The 22,093-nt window shown below is 47.8% G+C and overlaps 1 protein-coding gene across 2 annotated transcripts in view; it reads right to left on the bottom strand.

Annotated features, from left to right (window-relative positions):
• Positions 1-13,876: 13,876 nt before the first annotated feature.
• The window catches only part of pax8 (paired box 8), a 19,139-nt gene continuing 10,922 nt past the window's right edge, over positions 13,877-22,093 (bottom strand). For both annotated transcript variants that reach the window (XM_079608434.1, XM_079608435.1), the window contains exons 9-11: positions 18,902-19,000; positions 15,319-15,405; positions 13,877-14,905 (exon numbers count right to left, since the gene is read on the bottom strand). In XM_079608434.1, the coding sequence (XP_079464560.1) occupies positions 14,844-14,905; positions 15,319-15,405; positions 18,902-19,000 (248 nt within the window). In that variant the 3' untranslated portion in view covers positions 13,877-14,843. The remainder of the gene's footprint in view (positions 14,906-15,318; positions 15,406-18,901; positions 19,001-22,093) is intronic.

Raw genomic sequence — 22,093 nt, 5'->3', positions numbered from 1 at the left:
CACACTCCTGTGCCACACACTCCTGTTCCACACACTCCTGTGCCACACACTCCTGTTCCACACACTCCTGTTCCACACACTCCTGTTCCACACACTCCTGTTCCACACACTCCTGTGCCACACACTCCTGTTCCACACACTCCTGTTCCACACACTCCTGTGCCACACACTCCTGTGCCACACACTCCTGTTCCACATACTCCTGTTCCACACACTCCTGTGCCACACACTCCTGTTCCACACACTCCTGTTCCACACACTCCTGTTCCACACACTCCTGTGCCACACACTCCTGTTCCACACACTCCTGTGCTGATAATAACACATGCCCACACACTCCTGTTCCACACACTCCTGTGCTGATAATAACACATGCCCACACACTCCTGTTCCACGTTCCACACACTCCTGTTCCACACACTCCTGTGCCACACACTCCTGTGCTGATAATAACACATGCCCACACACTCCTGTTCCACGTTCCACACACTCCTGTTCCACACACTCCTGTTCCACACACTCCTGTGCTGATAATAACACATGCCCACACACTCCTGTTCCACACACTCCTGTTCCACACACTCCTGTTCCACACACTCCTGTTCCACACACTCCTGTGCTGATAATAACACATGCCCACACACTCCTGTTCCACACACTCCTGTTCCACACACTCCTGTGCTGATAATAACACATGCCCACACACTCCTGTTCCACACACTCCTGTGCTGATAATAACACATGCCCACACACTCCTGTTCCACACACTCCTGTGCTGATAATAACACATGCCCACACACTCCTGTTCCACGTTCCACACACTCCTGTTCCACACACTCCTGTGCTGATAATAACACATGCCCACACACTCCTGTTCCACACACTCCTGTGCTGATAATAACACATGCCCACACACTCCTGTTCCACGTTCCACACACTCTTGTGCCACACACCCCTGTTCCACACACTCCTGTGCCACACACTCCTGTTCCACACACTCCTGTTCCACACACTCCTGTGCCACACACTCCTGTTCCACACATTCCTGTGCCACACACTCCTGTTCCACACACTCCTGTGCCACACACTCCTGTGCCACACACTCCTGTTCCACGTTCCACACACTCCTGTGCCACACACTCCTGTTCCACACACTCCTGTGCCACACACTCCTGTTCCACACACTCCTGTGCTGATAATAACACATGCCCACACACTCCTGTTCCACGTTCCACACACTCCTGTGCCACACACTCCTGTTCCACACACTCCTGTGCTGATAATAACACATGCCCACACACTCCTGTTCCACGTTCCACACACTCCTGTGCCACACACTCCTGTGCTGATAATAACACATGCCCACACACTCCTGTGCCACACACTCCTGTGCTGATAATAACACATGCCCACACACTCCTGTTCCACGTTCCACACACTCTTGTGCCACACACTCCTGTGCTGATAATAACACATGCCGACACACTCCTGTGCCACACACTCCTGTTCCACACACTCCTGTTCCACACACTCCTGTTCCACACATTCCTGTGCCACACACTCCTGTTCCACACACTCCTGTTCCACACACTCCTGTTCCACACACTCCTGTTCCACACACTCCTGTTCCACACACTCCTGTTCCACACACTCCTGTGCTGATAATAACACATGCCGACACACTCCTGTGCCACACACTCCTGTTCCACACACTCCTGTTCCACACACTCCTGTGCCACACACTCCTGTTCCACACATTCCTGTGCCACACACTCCTGTTCCACACACTCCTGTTCCACACACTCCTGTGCCACACACTCCTGTTCCACACATTCCTGTGCCACACACTCCTGTTCCACACACTCCTGTGCCACACACTCCTGTTCCACACACTCCTGTTCCACACACTCCTGTGCCACACACTCCTGTTCCACACATTCCTGTGCCACACACTCCTGTTCCACACATTCCTGTGCCACACACTCCTGTTCCACACACTCCTGTGCTGATAATAACACATGCCCACACACTCCTGTTCCACACACTCCTGTGCTGATAATAACACATGCCCACACACTCCTGTTCCACACACTCCTGTGCTGATAATAACACATGCCCACACACTCCTGTTCCACACACTCCTGTTCCACGTTCCACACACTCCTGTGCCACACACTCCTGTTCCACACACTCCTGTGCCACACACTCCTGTGCCACACACTCCTGTTCCACACACTCCTGTGCTGATAATAACACATGCCCACACACTCCTGTTCCACACACTCCTGTTCCACACACTCCTGTTCCACACACTCCTGTGCCACACACTCCTGTGCCACACACTCCTGTTCCACACACTCCTGTGCCACACACTCCTGTTCCACGTTCCACACACTCCTGTTCCACACACTCCTGTGCTGATAATAACACATGCCCACACACTCCTGTTCCACGTTCCACACACGCCTGTGCCACATACTCCTGTTCCACACACTCCTGTTCCACACACTCCTGTTCCACACACTCCTGTGCCACACACTCCTGTTCCACACACTCCTGTTCCACACACTCCTGTGCCACACACTCCTGTGCCACACACTCCTGTTCCACACACTCCTGTGCCACACACTCCTGTTCCACACACTCCTGTGCCACACACTCCTGTGCCACACACTCCTGTGCTGATAATAACACATGCCCACACACTCCTGTTCCACACACTCCTGTGCCACACACTCCTGTGCTGATAATAACACATGCCCACACACTCCTGTGCCACACACTCCTGTGCCACACACTCCTGTTCCACACACTCCTGTTCCACACACTCCTGTTCCACACACTCCTGTTCCACACACTCCTGTTCCACACACTCCTGTGCTGATAATAACACATGCCCACACACTCCTGTTCCACACACTCCTGTTCCACACACTCCTGTTCCACACACTCCTGTGCCACACACTCCTGTGCCACACACTCCTGTGCTGATAATAACACATGCCCACACACTCCTGTGCCACACACTCCTGTGCCACACACTCCTGTGCCACACACTCCTGTGCTGATAAAAACTCATGCCCACACACTCCACACACCCCTGTGCTGATAAAAACACATGCCCACACACTCCACACACTCCTGTGCTGATAAAAACTCATGCCCACACACTCCACACACTCCTGTGCCACACACTCCTGTGCTGATAATAACTTATGCCCACACACTCCTGTTCCACACACTCCTGTGCCACACACTCCTGTTCCACACACTCCTGTTCCACACACTCCTGTTCCACACACTCCTGTGCTGATAATAACACATGCCCACACACTCCTGTTCCACACACTCCTGTTCCACACACTCCTGTGCTGATAATAACACATGCCCACACACTCCTGTGCTGATAATAACACATGCCCACACACTCCTGTGCTGATAATAACACATGCCCACACACTCCTGTGCCACACACTCCTGTGCCACACACTCCTGTTCCACACACTCCTGTTCCACACACTCCTGTTCCACACACTCCTGTGCTGATAATAACACATGCCCACACACTCCTGTGCCACACACTCCTGTGCCACACACTCCTGTGCTGATAAAAACTCATGCCCACACACTCCACACACTCCTGTGCCACACACTCCTGTGCTGATAATAACTTATGCCCACACACTCCTGTTCCACACACTCCTGTGCTGATAATAACTTATGCCCACACACTCCTGTGCCACACACTCCTGTGCCACACACTCCTGTGTCACACACTCCTGTGCTGATAATAACACATGCCCACACACTCCTGTGCCACACACTCCTGTGCTGATAAAAACTCATGCCCACACACTCCTGTTCCACACACTCCTGTTCCACACACTCCTGTGCTGATAAAAACTCATGCCCACACACTCCACACACTCCTGTGCCACACACTCCTGTTCCACACACTCCTGTTCCACACACTCCTGTGCTGATAAAAACTCATGCCCACACACTCCTGTGCCACACACTCCTGTTCCACACACTCCTGTTCCACACACTCCTGTTCCACACACTCCTGTGCTGATAAAAACTCATGCCCACACACTCCTGTGCCACACACTCCTGTTCCACACACTCCTGTTCCACACACTCCTGTGCCACACACTCCTGTGCCACACACTCCTGTGCTGATAATAACACATGCCAACACACTCCTGTGCCACACACTCCTTTGCTGATAATAACACATGCCCACACACTCCTGTGCCACACACTCCTGTTCCACACACTCCTGTGCCACACACTCCTGTGCCACACACTCCTGTGCCACACACTCCTTTGCTGATAATAACACATGCCCACACACTCCTGTGCCACACACTCCTGTGCCACACACTCCTGTGCTGATAATAACACATGCCAACACACTCCTGTGCCACACACTCCTTTGCTGATAATAACACATGCCAACACACTCCTGTGCCACACACTCCTTTGCTGTTAATAACACATGCCCACACACTCCTGTGCCACACACTCCTGTGCCACACACTCCTGTGCTGATAATAACACATGCCCACATACTCCACACACTCCTGTTCCACACACTCCTGTTCCACACACTCCTGTTCCACACACTCCTGTTCCACACACTCCTGTGCCACACACTCCTGTTCCACACACTCCTGTTCCACACACTCCTGTTCCACACACTCCTGTTCCACACACTCCTGTGCCACACACTCCTGTTCCACACACTCCTGTGCCACACACTCCTGTTCCACACACTCCTGTTCCACACACTCCTGTTCCACACACTCCTGTTCCACACACTCCTGTGCCACACACTCCTGTTCCACACACTCCTGTTCCACACACTCCTGTGCCACACACTCCTGTGCCACACACTCCTGTTCCACACACTCCTGTTCCACACACTCCTGTGCCACACACTCCTGTTCCACACACTCCTGTTCCACACACTCCTGTTCCACACACTCCTGTGCCACACACTCCTGTTCCACACACTCCTGTGCTGATAATAACACATGCCCACACACTCCTGTTCCACACACTCCTGTGCTGATAATAACACATGCCCACACACTCCTGTTCCACGTTCCACACACTCCTGTTCCACACACTCCTGTGCCACACACTCCTGTGCTGATAATAACACATGCCCACACACTCCTGTTCCACGTTCCACACACTCCTGTTCCACACACTCCTGTTCCACACACTCCTGTGCTGATAATAACACATGCCCACACACTCCTGTTCCACACACTCCTGTTCCACACACTCCTGTTCCACACACTCCTGTTCCACACACTCCTGTGCTGATAATAACACATGCCCACACACTCCTGTTCCACACACTCCTGTTCCACACACTCCTGTGCTGATAATAACACATGCCCACACACTCCTGTTCCACACACTCCTGTGCTGATAATAACACATGCCCACACACTCCTGTTCCACACACTCCTGTGCTGATAATAACACATGCCCACACACTCCTGTTCCACGTTCCACACACTCCTGTTCCACACACTCCTGTGCTGATAATAACACATGCCCACACACTCCTGTTCCACACACTCCTGTGCTGATAATAACACATGCCCACACACTCCTGTTCCACGTTCCACACACTCTTGTGCCACACACCCCTGTTCCACACACTCCTGTGCCACACACTCCTGTTCCACACACTCCTGTTCCACACACTCCTGTGCCACACACTCCTGTTCCACACATTCCTGTGCCACACACTCCTGTTCCACACACTCCTGTGCCACACACTCCTGTGCCACACACTCCTGTTCCACGTTCCACACACTCCTGTGCCACACACTCCTGTTCCACACACTCCTGTGCCACACACTCCTGTTCCACACACTCCTGTGCTGATAATAACACATGCCCACACACTCCTGTTCCACGTTCCACACACTCCTGTGCCACACACTCCTGTTCCACACACTCCTGTGCTGATAATAACACATGCCCACACACTCCTGTTCCACGTTCCACACACTCCTGTGCCACACACTCCTGTGCTGATAATAACACATGCCCACACACTCCTGTGCCACACACTCCTGTGCTGATAATAACACATGCCCACACACTCCTGTTCCACGTTCCACACACTCTTGTGCCACACACTCCTGTGCTGATAATAACACATGCCGACACACTCCTGTGCCACACACTCCTGTTCCACACACTCCTGTTCCACACACTCCTGTTCCACACATTCCTGTGCCACACACTCCTGTTCCACACACTCCTGTTCCACACACTCCTGTTCCACACACTCCTGTTCCACACACTCCTGTTCCACACACTCCTGTGCTGATAATAACACATGCCGACACACTCCTGTGCCACACACTCCTGTTCCACACACTCCTGTTCCACACACTCCTGTGCCACACACTCCTGTTCCACACATTCCTGTGCCACACACTCCTGTTCCACACACTCCTGTTCCACACACTCCTGTGCCACACACTCCTGTTCCACACATTCCTGTGCCACACACTCCTGTTCCACACACTCCTGTGCCACACACTCCTGTTCCACACACTCCTGTTCCACACACTCCTGTGCCACACACTCCTGTTCCACACATTCCTGTGCCACACACTCCTGTTCCACACATTCCTGTGCCACACACTCCTGTTCCACACACTCCTGTGCTGATAATAACACATGCCCACACACTCCTGTTCCACACACTCCTGTGCTGATAATAACACATGCCCACACACTCCTGTTCCACACACTCCTGTTCCACACACTCCTGTGCTGATAATAACACATGCCCACACACTCCTGTTCCACACACTCCTGTGCTGATAATAACACATGCCCACACACTCCTGTTCCACACACTCCTGTGCTGATAATAACACATGCCCACACACTCCTGTTCCACGTTCCACACACTCCTGTTCCACACACTCCTGTGCTGATAATAACACATGCCCACACACTCCTGTTCCACACACTCCTGTGCTGATAATAACACATGCCCACACACTCCTGTTCCACGTTCCACACACTCTTGTGCCACACACCCCTGTTCCACACACTCCTGTGCCACACACTCCTGTTCCACACACTCCTGTTCCACACACTCCTGTGCCACACACTCCTGTTCCACACATTCCTGTGCCACACACTCCTGTTCCACACACTCCTGTGCCACACACTCCTGTGCCACACACTCCTGTTCCACGTTCCACACACTCCTGTGCCACACACTCCTGTTCCACACACTCCTGTGCCACACACTCCTGTTCCACACACTCCTGTGCTGATAATAACACATGCCCACACACTCCTGTTCCACGTTCCACACACTCCTGTGCCACACACTCCTGTTCCACACACTCCTGTGCTGATAATAACACATGCCCACACACTCCTGTTCCACGTTCCACACACTCCTGTGCCACACACTCCTGTGCTGATAATAACACATGCCCACACACTCCTGTGCCACACACTCCTGTGCTGATAATAACACATGCCCACACACTCCTGTTCCACGTTCCACACACTCTTGTGCCACACACTCCTGTGCTGATAATAACACATGCCGACACACTCCTGTGCCACACACTCCTGTTCCACACACTCCTGTTCCACACACTCCTGTTCCACACATTCCTGTGCCACACACTCCTGTTCCACACACTCCTGTTCCACACACTCCTGTTCCACACACTCCTGTTCCACACACTCCTGTTCCACACACTCCTGTTCCACACACTCCTGTGCTGATAATAACACATGCCGACACACTCCTGTGCCACACACTCCTGTTCCACACACTCCTGTTCCACACACTCCTGTGCCACACACTCCTGTTCCACACATTCCTGTGCCACACACTCCTGTTCCACACACTCCTGTTCCACACACTCCTGTGCCACACACTCCTGTTCCACACATTCCTGTGCCACACACTCCTGTTCCACACACTCCTGTGCCACACACTCCTGTTCCACACACTCCTGTTCCACACACTCCTGTGCCACACACTCCTGTTCCACACATTCCTGTGCCACACACTCCTGTTCCACACATTCCTGTGCCACACACTCCTGTTCCACACACTCCTGTGCTGATAATAACACATGCCCACACACTCCTGTTCCACACACTCCTGTGCTGATAATAACACATGCCCACACACTCCTGTTCCACACACTCCTGTTCCACGTTCCACACACTCCTGTGCCACACACTCCTGTTCCACACACTCCTGTGCCACACACTCCTGTGCCACACACTCCTGTTCCACACACTCCTGTGCTGATAATAACACATGCCCACACACTCCTGTTCCACACACTCCTGTTCCACACACTCCTGTTCCACACACTCCTGTGCCACACACTCCTGTGCCACACACTCCTGTTCCACACACTCCTGTGCCACACACTCCTGTTCCACGTTCCACACACTCCTGTTCCACACACTCCTGTGCTGATAATAACACATGCCCACACACTCCTGTTCCACGTTCCACACACTCCTGTGCCACACACTCCTGTTCCACACACTCCTGTTCCACACACTCCTGTTCCACACACTCCTGTGCCACACACTCCTGTTCCACACACTCCTGTTCCACACACTCCTGTGCCACACACTCCTGTGCCACACACTCCTGTTCCACACACTCCTGTGCCACACACTCCTGTTCCACACACTCCTGTGCCACACACTCCTGTGCCACACACTCCTGTGCTGATAATAACACATGCCCACACACTCCTGTTCCACACACTCCTGTGCCACACACTCCTGTGCTGATAATAACACATGCCCACACACTCCTGTGCCACACACTCCTGTGCCACACACTCCTGTTCCACACACTCCTGTTCCACACACTCCTGTTCCACACACTCCTGTTCCACACACTCCTGTTCCACACACTCCTGTGCTGATAATAACACATGCCCACACACTCCTGTTCCACACACTCCTGTTCCACACACTCCTGTTCCACACACTCCTGTGCCACACACTCCTGTGCCACACACTCCTGTGCTGATAATAACACATGCCCACACACTCCTGTGCCACACACTCCTGTGCCACACACTCCTGTGCCACACACTCCTGTGCTGATAAAAACTCATGCCCACACACTCCACACACCCCTGTGCTGATAAAAACACATGCCCACACACTCCACACACTCCTGTGCTGATAAAAACTCATGCCCACACACTCCACACACTCCTGTTCCACACACTCCTGTGCTGATAATAACACATGCCCACACACTCCTGTTCCACACACTCCTGTTCCACACACTCCTGTGCTGATAATAACACATGCCCACACACTCCTGTGCTGATAATAACACATGCCCACACACTCCTGTGCTGATAATAACACATGCCCACACACTCCTGTGCCACACACTCCTGTGCCACACACTCCTGTTCCACACACTCCTGTTCCACACACTCCTGTTCCACACACTCCTGTGCTGATAATAACACATGCCCACACACTCCTGTGCCACACACTCCTGTGCTGATAAAAACTCATGCCCACACACTCCACACACTCCTGTGCCACACACTCCTGTGCTGATAATAACTTATGCCCACACACTCCTGTTCCACACACTCCTGTGCTGATAATAACTTATGCCCACACACTCCTGTGCCACACACTCCTGTGCCACACACTCCTGTGTCACACACTCCTGTGCTGATAATAACACATGCCCACACACTCCTGTGCCACACACTCCTGTGCTGATAAAAACTCATGCCCACACACTCCTGTTCCACACACTCCTGTTCCACACACTCCTGTGCTGATAAAAACTCATGCCCACACACTCCACACACTCCTGTGCCACACACTCCTGTTCCACACACTCCTGTTCCACACACTCCTGTGCTGATAAAAACTCATGCCCACACACTCCTGTGCCACACACTCCTGTTCCACACACTCCTGTTCCACACACTCCTGTGCTGATAAAAACTCATGCCCACACACTCCTGTGCCACACACTCCTGTTCCACACACTCCTGTTCCACACACTCCTGTTCCACACACTCCTGTGCCACACACTCCTGTGCTGATAATAACACATGCCAACACACTCCTGTGCCACACACTCCTTTGCTGATAATAACACATGCCCACACACTCCTGTGCCACACACTCCTGTTCCACACACTCCTGTTCCACACACTCCTGTGCCACACACTCCTGTGCCACACACTCCTGTGCCACACACTCCTTTGCTGATAATAACACATGCCCACACACTCCTGTGCCACACACTCCTGTGCCACACACTCCTGTGCTGATAATAACACATGCCAACACACTCCTGTGCCACACACTCCTTTGCTGATAATAACACATGCCAACACACTCCTGTGCCACACACTCCTTTGCTGTTAATAACACATGCCCACACACTCCTGTGCCACACACTCCTGTGCCACACACTCCTGTGCTGATAATAACACATGCCCACATACTCCACACACTCCTGTGCCACACACTCCTGCCCGCTGTGCCAGACCCATTTTCAGAGCTTTGTCCTCTCTCGGCGGTTCCGGCCCGGTGCCCGTATTGTGCTGGCGGACTCATTACTAGCGGAGCGATAGCGAGCGCAGCGCTAATAGGCCTCAGTCGAGGGGATGGGGGGGCGACGGTGTGAACGAGGCACACACACAGAGACAGCGAGGAATATTATCAGTGCCTTTACGGCCACACACTCTTGTTTTGTCACTCTCTCTGGATTTCAGCAGCATCAAGGTTTGATAGTCGTGGTCATTACGCAGCGGGCAGGAGCCCAGTTGGCATCGCTGGCAGACAGCTTTTGAGGTTGATGACAGGAGGGGATTTTGTGTCATTTTGGCCTCCATGGAAATCCCCCCTCACCCCCCAACCCCCCCACCCACACACACAAACACACACACACACACACACACACACACACACACATACACACACACACACACACACACACACACACACACACACACACACACACACACATACACACAAACACACACACACACACACTTGTACATTTTTAGGGCTCAAGCACTGAAGGTGTGTAGACACCTATTGTCTCCGCTGGCGTTCTTCTTCTTCTTCTTCTTCTTCTTCTTCTTCTTCTTCTTCTTCTTCCTCTTCTTCTTGCGCTCGGGGAGTGTATGGCCGCCCGTGGAGCCGCTGACGGGAAAGTTCTGGCACACAGATTGAGGACAGTCTGAACTGTCTCTAACTCAATCGCTGTAGCGCCACCAACTGTCCAAAGTTGCACTCATGTTTATGCTAATAACTTTTGAACTGTAAAGTATAGAAACAAAAGTTTATTTTTTTTGCCGATTTACGTTATATTCCGTTCATTTTTCCCCACTATTTTGAATTGTGCCAAAAACCTACTTTTCAAACTCCTCCTAGGCCGTTGCTCCGATTCTCAAAAAATGTAACCAGATTATCTTAAGACCATGCCGACAAAAATTTCTGGAATTCAAATTGATTCGGCGAACTGTTCTCGAATAACGCGCAAACGAATTTGACAAAGTGCCCATCAAAATGAACATGAGGCTATATCTCCACAACACGTTAGCGTATTCTGACCAAACGTGGTGTGTGTTACGACAACCATGACCTGAGGCTACCCGCACAATTTCAGCGCAGTGCCACATAGTGGTCAGGAGATATGGAAAATGGCTCGTTTAGCTAATCTTCTGAACGCTTTGGCCTAAACTCACGAAACTTGTCTTTAGGTTCGAGGCAGAGTGCGGTGTCACACGGTACACAATTTTTCCATATCGGCCATTTTGGGTTTGGCCATTTTTTATTTTTATGTAAAATGCTGTATTATACGAACGCATTGGAGTATAGTTACGAAACTTGATATGTGTCTTCAGCATAATGCCCTGACAGTACTCGTAAAGTCTCGGGGCAGTGCCACCTTGTGGTCAAAAGTTATAATGAAATGTCCAAAAATGCTAATAACATTTGATTAAATTAGCCTTTTATAATGAAACTGGTCTTAATAGATTCTTTGGGTCAGGCCGAGAACAAAGGTACATTACCATATTTGGCCAAACTTTCTGTCCGCTATTTTGATACTCCTAAATCATTTTTACAAAAACTAATCATATCATCTCCAGACCGTGCTGACATTGGACTTCGTGTTGATAGACGAAACCGCTTTTGTGTACATAGCAACAAAGTTGAGGCATGATGCCAAGACGACTGAGGTCATCTCTGCAATGCTAAGAACTTAGATTGTGTCTTTGTCACCTTACTCTGACCACATCACATCAGTTTAGTAACAGCACCACCTATTGGTCTAAAGTGATAAACCATTACATCTAATTATTAGTGATTGTATTTGATTTTTCAGGCATAATATGCTTTTAATTGCTCAATGTTGCAGTTGGCCGGATGCTTCCAGTCATGACTTTTCGTGCCTTCTTTGTGCTTTGCCCCGTAATGCCTGCTTGCAGCTATATGTGTTCATCATGAGTTTCTGCTTGAACAGAAGTTTAAATGTTTTCAGTGAGTGCATTACATGCTTCAGACTATCTAACATCAGCTCATGTGATAAACGTGACATTTAAATGACAGAGTTCTGAGGTCCACATGTATCAGATGTGCACACCGAGATCAGACACCGGTAACAGTGTTGGCATGCAGAGCGAAAGCAGAGTGATTTGCCTAAATCTATAGGTGTGCGGATCGGGGTTTTCTTAAACTGAACTTTAAAATGTTCCTTACAAAAGAACATCAGGTTATTTATCATAATCGGTGTAAAATTGTACATGTGAATGAGATAAAGAGTGATTTCATCAGCACAGATTTGAAGGATAGACTATATTACTTACACATACAATTGAGTTGAAATAAAACAAAATTTAATAACATGCTTTATTTCTATTTTCTATATTGGGAAATTGTAGTATTGTAACATATTTAGTTTCAAACGCCTGCCATTTGAGTTCCATTATTTGTTTGATACAAAGTAGTTTATAAATCTTCATCTTATCACAAGGAGAGCATTGTTACAATATATTAAGGCCTAATGTACTTGTAGTATTTATCGTGTCTGGATATTCTCCCACTAAAGGTACATGGAGCGGCTACATTTCAGAAAACCCCTGGATGCTTATTATTATATCCATAAGTGAGAGACTGCTGTCATCGGGAAGTGAAGCTCATGTGTGATTTTACAACTAGCTCATTTCTAAATGGTGTTATTAACATTACCGCAGGCTACATCTGGTTACATGACATATTCATTCATTCATTCGTGTTTTTATCGTCCCAGAATTCTGCTCGTGCACAAAGCCCCAGGCGCGCGTGCTCCCGGTTCCGGTTCCGCTCGTTCATCACGCGGGCGCGCGCGCGGGATCCAGGTGGGCCGCGGACTCGTTAAAGAGCCATTAATTATAATGAGGCCACAAAGAGGCGAGAAATAATTGCAAATAAAAGTACGTGATGCAGAAAATAAAAAAGGAAATTAAACAGATGCGCATGTTTTCAGGATCATTGCTTTTGTCCCTTTCATGTGTTCTGATAAACCGCTGACTGGCCGAAAATATGCAACATAATAAATTATGGTTTTCAACGGGAAAACAGTAGAAACACCATAATCACCACCTCACACTTCTCTGGTCCAGCAGCGGCCAGTAGCCTTCATAATTATACGTTTGATTTATTGAAGAACAATCAATTCAAGCTGTTTGATATTATATCTGACAATACGGAATATATTATAAGCATATGGACTAATCATTAACAACTACGCTTATTATTATTTTACAAGACAGATAAATGAGGGAAACACAAGAGTGGACTTTGACATGCTTTATTTAATTCAAAATAATTCTGTAGAAATTATTAATTTACATTTGAATAATATAATTAACAGTACAATAACACGTAATCTCTGAAACTCAAAACTCGTTTAATCACAGAAATATAAGCATGATAAGATGGAAAAATAGAAGCGAGAATATAAACGATTTAAAACTAATGAATCCCCACACAGTTCAGTCCTAATAATCATGTGTAGAATATAGAAAATGAATTTATTTTAATAGGGGGTTTCCTTCTCTTCATTATTTACATATTGCCCCAAACCGTTAAACATCTTTAATAGTTTCTGAATATGCTGCTTGTGAATGTGGTGTTTTTGATAATCCGTAAGATTGTTGGACGATGGCGAAATACAGCAAATCTTCTTGTTAAATGTGTTATTTCTATTTCGTTTAAAAAAAAAAAGTTTAATGTTTGAATATGATAAAGCCCATCCAACCCGATCTCGGCAATTCGACCTCGGATTTTACGAGGTGGCTAATGCGACCCTTTACTGGTCGTGGGATCGCGATGGCCCGATACCAGTTCAGCTCCAGTCCAAACGCCATCGTGTCACGAGCTCGCTCATCTAATGTTCTCAAGCATCGAAACGCGTTAAAGTCGCGATGTTTCTCATGTTCTTTAGAAGAATTAATAATATTTGAATTTGCGTGGATTTTGTATGCTATAGTCAGTTTGGTATATTCGTGAATCATGTGCACTTAAGATGTAAAGTGTTTCTGGCCATGGATATATAAACATTATGAAATGTCTTTGGCTACAGAGAAATAAAAATACAGTTAACAAATGTTCACTGGTGGAATAAGATGTAAACGTGTGGCTGTAAATGGCCTTTAATCAGGCCGTGTACAAAGGACATAAATAGTTTTACAGGCAATAAAAAGTATTGTCCATCATCAATGTTTTCTTCATACTCCACTGGAGAGAAGCTGGAGTGTGTTCTAGAGATGATCGTAGGCGGAGGGAGGAGCTCGCGAGGAGGAACTGTAGTAATATGGGGATCCTGCAGGGGGCGACAGGCAAACATCAATATATCACAGCGCAGAAGCGTACACACACATGTAGTGAGAGTGAAGGTAGGATGGAGATATTTGCTTGTTCTGTGTTGTTGAAAGCTCAGCTGTGCGAAGGTCTGCTCTATAGTTCCAGCTCGAGGGCTAATGGCCGTCGTATGACTGTGACATTACTTATTTCCACAGAAACTCAACAGCCTGAAGCACTGCAGAGGGCAAACCTCCTTCAGTTTCATGTGACTGAAACTTTCTGCACTAGTTGAAGGGCACGGCACTCTCGTTTGTGTGTGTACAGGTCATGGAGCATTTCTTTCTTTACTGGCCATGTAGCCAGAAGCACAGCATGTGGGATGTTCATGTCTATGGGATGGAGAAGTGAAGCGGGACACACTCGTGAACTCACCTAAGATGGTGGAGTTGGTGAATCTCCAGGCGTCGCTGTAGGACGTGTAGGACGGGTGTGTGTAGGTCTGGCCCGAGTACTCCGGTCCTGCAGGGAACACACACACATTACACACATCACACTAGACAACGGCACCGCCATGCCAACAGCCCTGGGTTATAAACACACTCATGCTGTAAGTGTGTCTGGAGCTCCAGCACATCCTTCACTGGCGGTTAGAGACTGTAAACCATTAATCCCACAGCTGAGCACTGGTGCATACAGTCTCTCTCTCTCTCCTCCCTCACTCACTCCTTCAGGCCTCCCTCGGCCATTCTTTCTTTTAACATTCCAATATCTAATTGGTAATTATGGGAGCCGGATTGAATCCCCCCTTCAGTGAGTAATTGTGTATGAACGCTTCCTCTCAGCGAGACCACCAGAAAAATAATAAATCAGACCCTCTCATTTCGCGCTTGGCAGGGCAGACTTCATATGAAAAAAGAAAAGTGCATCTCTCTCTCTCTCTCTCTCTCTCTCTCTCTCTCTCTCTCTCTCTCTCTCTCTCTCTCTCCTCTCTCTCTCTCTCTCTCTCTCTCTCTCTCTCTCTCTCTCTCTCTCTCTCTCTCATCTCTCTCTCTCTCTCTCTCTCTCTCTCTCTCTCTCTCTCTCTCTCTCTCTCTCTCTCTCCTCTCCTCTCTCTCATCTCTCTCTCTCTCTCTCTCCATATAGATTGTGCACTCATTCATGGTGTGTCTCCACCTCAGACTCTCTTTCTCTCCATCTCTCTGGTCTCTCTAGGACTAATAATCCTGATCCCTCAGCGGGCCCCTGTGGTGTGTGTGTGTGTGTGTGTGTGGTCGGGTATCAGTGCAGAACTCCTGCCCCGGTCCCTCCACATCTACTGATTAACCCACCCGTTCTCCTGTTAATCTGTAACTCGGCCCCCGGCGTTCTCACGCGCTCCACACATTCATGTTTCAGAGAAACCGCATTTATGAGTCCACTGTTTTAATCACAAAATTAGATCGTTACATTTCCTCAAGAAAATGTGAGTGGCTCTTGACTGTGCGAAATTGTTGCTAAGATTTACGTGTGTTCATTTAGCAGATGTTTTTTATCCAAATGAGGAACATCACAACCCATTTGTCATAAGAGCCAGAATCAGAGCAAGCTGAAAGTCGAAGCTAGATTAGTGTTCACGCTAGAGCCGAGGTGAGAGAGTCCTTTATGCTTGTGTATTAGTTGTGTATTAGTTGTGTATTAGTTGTGCCATTGACTCTCAGGGGATCCGGCGTAAAACGTGCGCCAAATCCAACGTGTGTGTGCGGATAATTCTGATGAAGCTGACCCTACAAATGAGCGGGACTACCGCAAAGAAAAAATAAATAAACAAATATTATATATAAATGGTCATATAATGGTTCTCTCTATGCTTAAAGTTTGGTGGTTTAAATATGTCCACTGTAAAAAGGATAAGGAGATTCCATGTTCAGTGATGGTTATGACCCTCGCTTTAATTAACAACTGCTTTAATTAGATGTTTAACGTTAGAACTGTATCATTAAGCACATGTACATGTGTTGTTTATTGCAGTGGTTTGGAGATGCATCCATCCAGAAGAGCGCATGACCTTCGAAATGACAAATGCGGAACAGATAGTTCATGCGTTCATGACCTCAAGGCTAGATTATTGTAATGCTCTACTGGGTGGTTGCCCTGCACGCTTAACAACAAACTACAGCTAGTTCAAAACGCAGCCGCTCGAGTTCTTACCAGAACCAGGAAGTATGACCATATTAGCCCTGTTCTGTCAACACTGCATTGGCTGCCTATTAAACATCGTATACATTTTAAAATATTGATGATCACTTACAAAGCACTAAATGGTTTATCTCCGCAGTACTTGAGCGAGCTCTTAACGCATTATAGTCCTTCACGTCTACTGCCATCTCAAAACTCCGGCCAGTTAATAATACCTAGAATATCAAAATCGTGTGCGTTCTCGAGCTCCAAACACTGTTGTGCGGATGAGCGGCCGGAGCGCGGTAAGGGTTTTCTGTTAGATCTCGGTGTCGTGTTAGCAGCCCCTGAGTTAATAACAAATTATCTTTACAACGGAAGTGAATCAATCAAAACTAACTTTATCTGGACAATAACTTTACTCTAGAGCGGCTGTAAAGCCGGAACACTGTTACTGTAATCTCCTGTTACTGTAATCTCCTGTTACTGTAATCTCCTGTTACTTTAATCTCCTGTTACTGTAATCTCCTGTTACTGTAATCTCCTGTTATAACTGTAATGTCCTGTTACTGTAATCTCCTGTCACTGTAATCTCCTGTAACTGTAATCTCCTGTCTCTGTAATCTCCTGTTACTGTAATCTCATGTTACTGTAATCTCCTGTTACTGTAATCTCCTGTAACTGTAATCTCCTGTTATCTCTGTAATCTCCTGTTACTGTAATCTCCTGTTATCTCTGTAATCTCCTGTTACTGTAATCTCCTGTTACTGTAATCTCCTGTTATCTCTGTAATCTCCTGTTACTGTAATCTCCTGTTATCTCTGTAATCTCCTGTTACTGTAATCTCATGTTATCTCTGTAATCTCCTGTTACTGTAATCTCCTGTTATCTCTGTAATCTCCTGTTATCTCTGCAATCCCCTGTTATCTCTGTAATCTCCTGTTACTGTAATCTCCTGTTACTGTAATCTCCTGTTACTGTAATCTCCTGTTACTGTAATCTCCTGTTACTGTAATCTCCTGTTATCTCTGTAATCCCCTGTTACTGTAATCTCCTGTTACTGTAATCTCCTGTTACTGTAATCTCCTGTTACTGTAATCTCCTGTTACTGTAATCTCCTGTAACTGTAATCTCCTGTTACTGTAATCTCCTGTTACTGTAATCTCCTGTTATCTCTGTAATCCCCTGTTATCTCTGTAATCTCCTGTTACTGTAATCTCCTGTTACTGTAATCTCCTGTAACTGTAATCTCCTGTTACTGTAATCTCCTGTTACTGTAATCTCCTGTTACTGTAATCTCCTGTAACTGTAATCTCCTGTTATCTCTGCAATCTCCTGTTACTGTAATCTCCTGTTATCTCTGCAATCTCCTGTTACTGTAATCTCCTGTTACTGTAATCTCCTGTTATCTCTGCAATCCCCTGTTATCTCTGTAATCTCCTGTTACTGTAATCTCCTGTTACTATAATCTCCTGTAACTGTAATCTCCTGTTACTGTAATCTCCTGTAACTGTAATCTCCTGTTATCTCTGTAATCTCCTGTTACTGTAATTCTCCTGTTACTGTAATCTCACGTTATCCGTCTGAATAGTAAACCCTTCCCTGAAAGGAATAGTTAGTTTCAAAATGTCATAATTTTTTCACCCTCAAGTTGTTTCAAACGGTATGAATTTCTTTCTTCTGCTGAACAAAAGATATTTGGAAGAATGTCTGTAACCAAACAGTGGATGGACCCCACTGAGTTCAGCAGAGAAAGAAACTCATACAGGTTTGGAACTTGAGGGAGAGTAAATGATGACAGGATTAATTTTGAAGTGAACTATCCCTTTAACAAGCATCATGAGCTGATGAAGCTCTGTACCTGCAACCATCCCGGTGATGGAGGACGAGGAGAAGCCGGTCTGAGCCGACGGGATGTGTGGAGGATAACCGGGAAGCATGGAGCTCGACACCTCTCTCCCTGAAACAGGCAAACACACACACACACTGCTCAGTCTTAGAGAACCACACACACACACACACACACACACACACACACACACACACACACACACACACAGCTCAGTCTTAGAGAACCACACACACAACACACACACACACACACACACACACACACACACACACACACAGCTCAGTCTTAGAGAACCACACACACACACACACTGTTCAGTCTTAGAGAACCACACACACACACACACAACACACACACACACACACAGCTCAGTCTTAGAGAACCACACACACACACACACACACACACACACACAGCTCAGTCTTAGAGAACCACACACACACACACACACACACACACACACACACACAGCTCAGTCTTAGAGAACCACACATACACACACAGCTCAGTCTTAGAGAACCACACACACACACACACACACACACAGCTCAGTCTTAGAGAACCACACACACACACACACACACACACACACACACACACACACAGCTCAGTCTTAGAGAACCACACACACACACACACACACACACACACACACACACACACACACACACACAGCTCAGTCTTAGAGAACCACACACACACACACACACACACACACACACACACACACACACACACACACACAGCTCAGTCTTAGAGAACCACACACACACACACACACAGCTCAGTCTTAGAGAACCACACACACACACACACAGCTCAGTCTTAGAGAACCACACACACAGTCTTAGAGAACCACACACACACACACACACACACACACACACAGCTCAGTCTTAGAGAACCACACACACACACACACACAGCTCAGTCTTAGAGAACCACACACACAGTCTTAGAGAACCACACAGCTCAGTCTTAGAGAACCACACACACACAGCTCAGTCTTAGAGAACCACACACACACACAGCTCAGTCTTAGAGAACCACACACACACACACACAGCTTAGTCTTAGAGAAACACACACACACACACACAGCTCAGTCTTAGAGAACCACACACACACACACACACACAGCTCAGTCTTAGAGAACCACACACACACACACACACACACACACACACACACAGCTCAGTCTTAGAGAACCACACACACACACACAACACACACACACTGCTCAGTCTTAAAGAACCACACACACACACACTGCTCAGTCTTAGAGAATCATACACACACACACTGCTCAGTCTTAGAGAACCACACACACACACACTGCTCAGTCTTAGAGAACCACACATACACACACACACACAGCTCAGTCTTAGAGAACCACACACACACACACACACACACACACAGCTCAGTCTTAGAGAACCACACACACACACACAGCTCAGTCTTAGAGAACCACACACACACACACACACACACACACTGCTCAGTCTTAGAGAACCACACATACACACACACTGCTCAGTCTTAGAGAACCACACACACACACACACACACACACACACACAGATCAGTCTTAGAGAACCACACACACACACAGCTCAGTCTTAGAGAACCACACACACACACACACAGCTCAGTCTTAGAGAACCACACACACACACACACACACACACACACAGCTCAGTCTTAGAGAACCACACACACACACACACACACACACACATACACACACACACACACACACACACAGCTCAGTCTTAGAGAATCACACACACACACACACACACAGCTCAGTCTTAGAGAACCACACACACAGTCTTAGAGAACCACACAGCTCAGTCTTAGAGAACCACACACACACACAGCTCAGTCTTAGAGAACCACACACACACACACACAGCTCAGTCTTAGAGAATCACACACACACACTGATCAGTCTTAGAGAACCACACACACACACACACACACACTGCTCAGTCTTAGAGAACCACACACACACACACACACACACACTGCTCAGTCTTAGAGAACCACACACACACACCGCTCAGTCTTACAGAACCACACACACACAGAGCTCAGTCTTAGAGAACCACACGCACACACCGCTCAGTCTTAGAGAACCACACACACACAGAGCTCAGTCTTAGAGAACCACACACACACACAGCTCAGTCTTAGAGAACCACACACACACACACACACACACCGCTCAATCTTAGAGAACCACACACACACCGCTCAGTCTTAGAGAACCACACACACACAGCTCAGTCTTAGAGAACCACACACACACACCGCTCAGTCATAGAGAACCACACACACACTGCTCAGTCTTAGAGAAGCACACCACTGCTCAGTCTTAGAGAACCACAAACTCTCAGCTCAGTCTTAGAGAACCACACACACACTGCCCAGTTTTAGAGAACCACACACTCTCAGCTCAGTCATAGAGAACCACACACTCTCAGCTCAGTCTTAGAGAACCACACACACACACTCACTGCTCAGTCTTAGAGAACCACAAACTCTCAGCTCAGTCTTAGAGAACCACACACACACAGCTCAGTCTTAGAGAACCACACACACACAGCTCAGTCTTAGAGAACCACACACACACCGCTCAGTCTTAGAGAACCACACACACACAGCTCAGTCTTAGAGAACCACACACACACACCGCTCAGTCATAGAGAACCACACACACACTGCTCAGTCTTAGAGAAGCACACACACACACTCACTGCTCAGTCTTAGAGAACCACAAACTCTCAGCTCAGTCTTAGAGAACCACACACACACTGTTCAGTCTTAGAGGACCACACACACACTGCTCAGTCTTAGAGAAGCACACACACACACTCACTGCACAGTCTTAGAGAACCACAAACTCTCAGCTCAGTCTTAGAGAACCACACACACACACACACTGTTCAGTCTTAGAGAACCACACACACACTGCTCAGTCTTAGAGAAGCACACACACACACTCACTGCTCAGTCTTAGAGAACCACACACTCTCAGCTCAGTCTTAGAGAACCACACACACACTGCTCAGTCTTAGAGAACCACACACACACTGTTCAGTCTTAGAGAACCACACACACACTGCTCAGTCTTAGAGAACCACACACACACTGTTCAGTCTTAGAGAACCACACACACACTGCTCAGTCTTAGAG

The sequence above is a fragment of the Phoxinus phoxinus genome, assembly GCF_949152265.1.
Source record: "Phoxinus phoxinus genome assembly, chromosome: 3".
Classification (NCBI taxonomy): Eukaryota; Metazoa; Chordata; class Actinopteri; order Cypriniformes; family Leuciscidae; genus Phoxinus; species Phoxinus phoxinus.
This window is presented reverse-complemented; position numbering and strand designations above follow the sequence as displayed.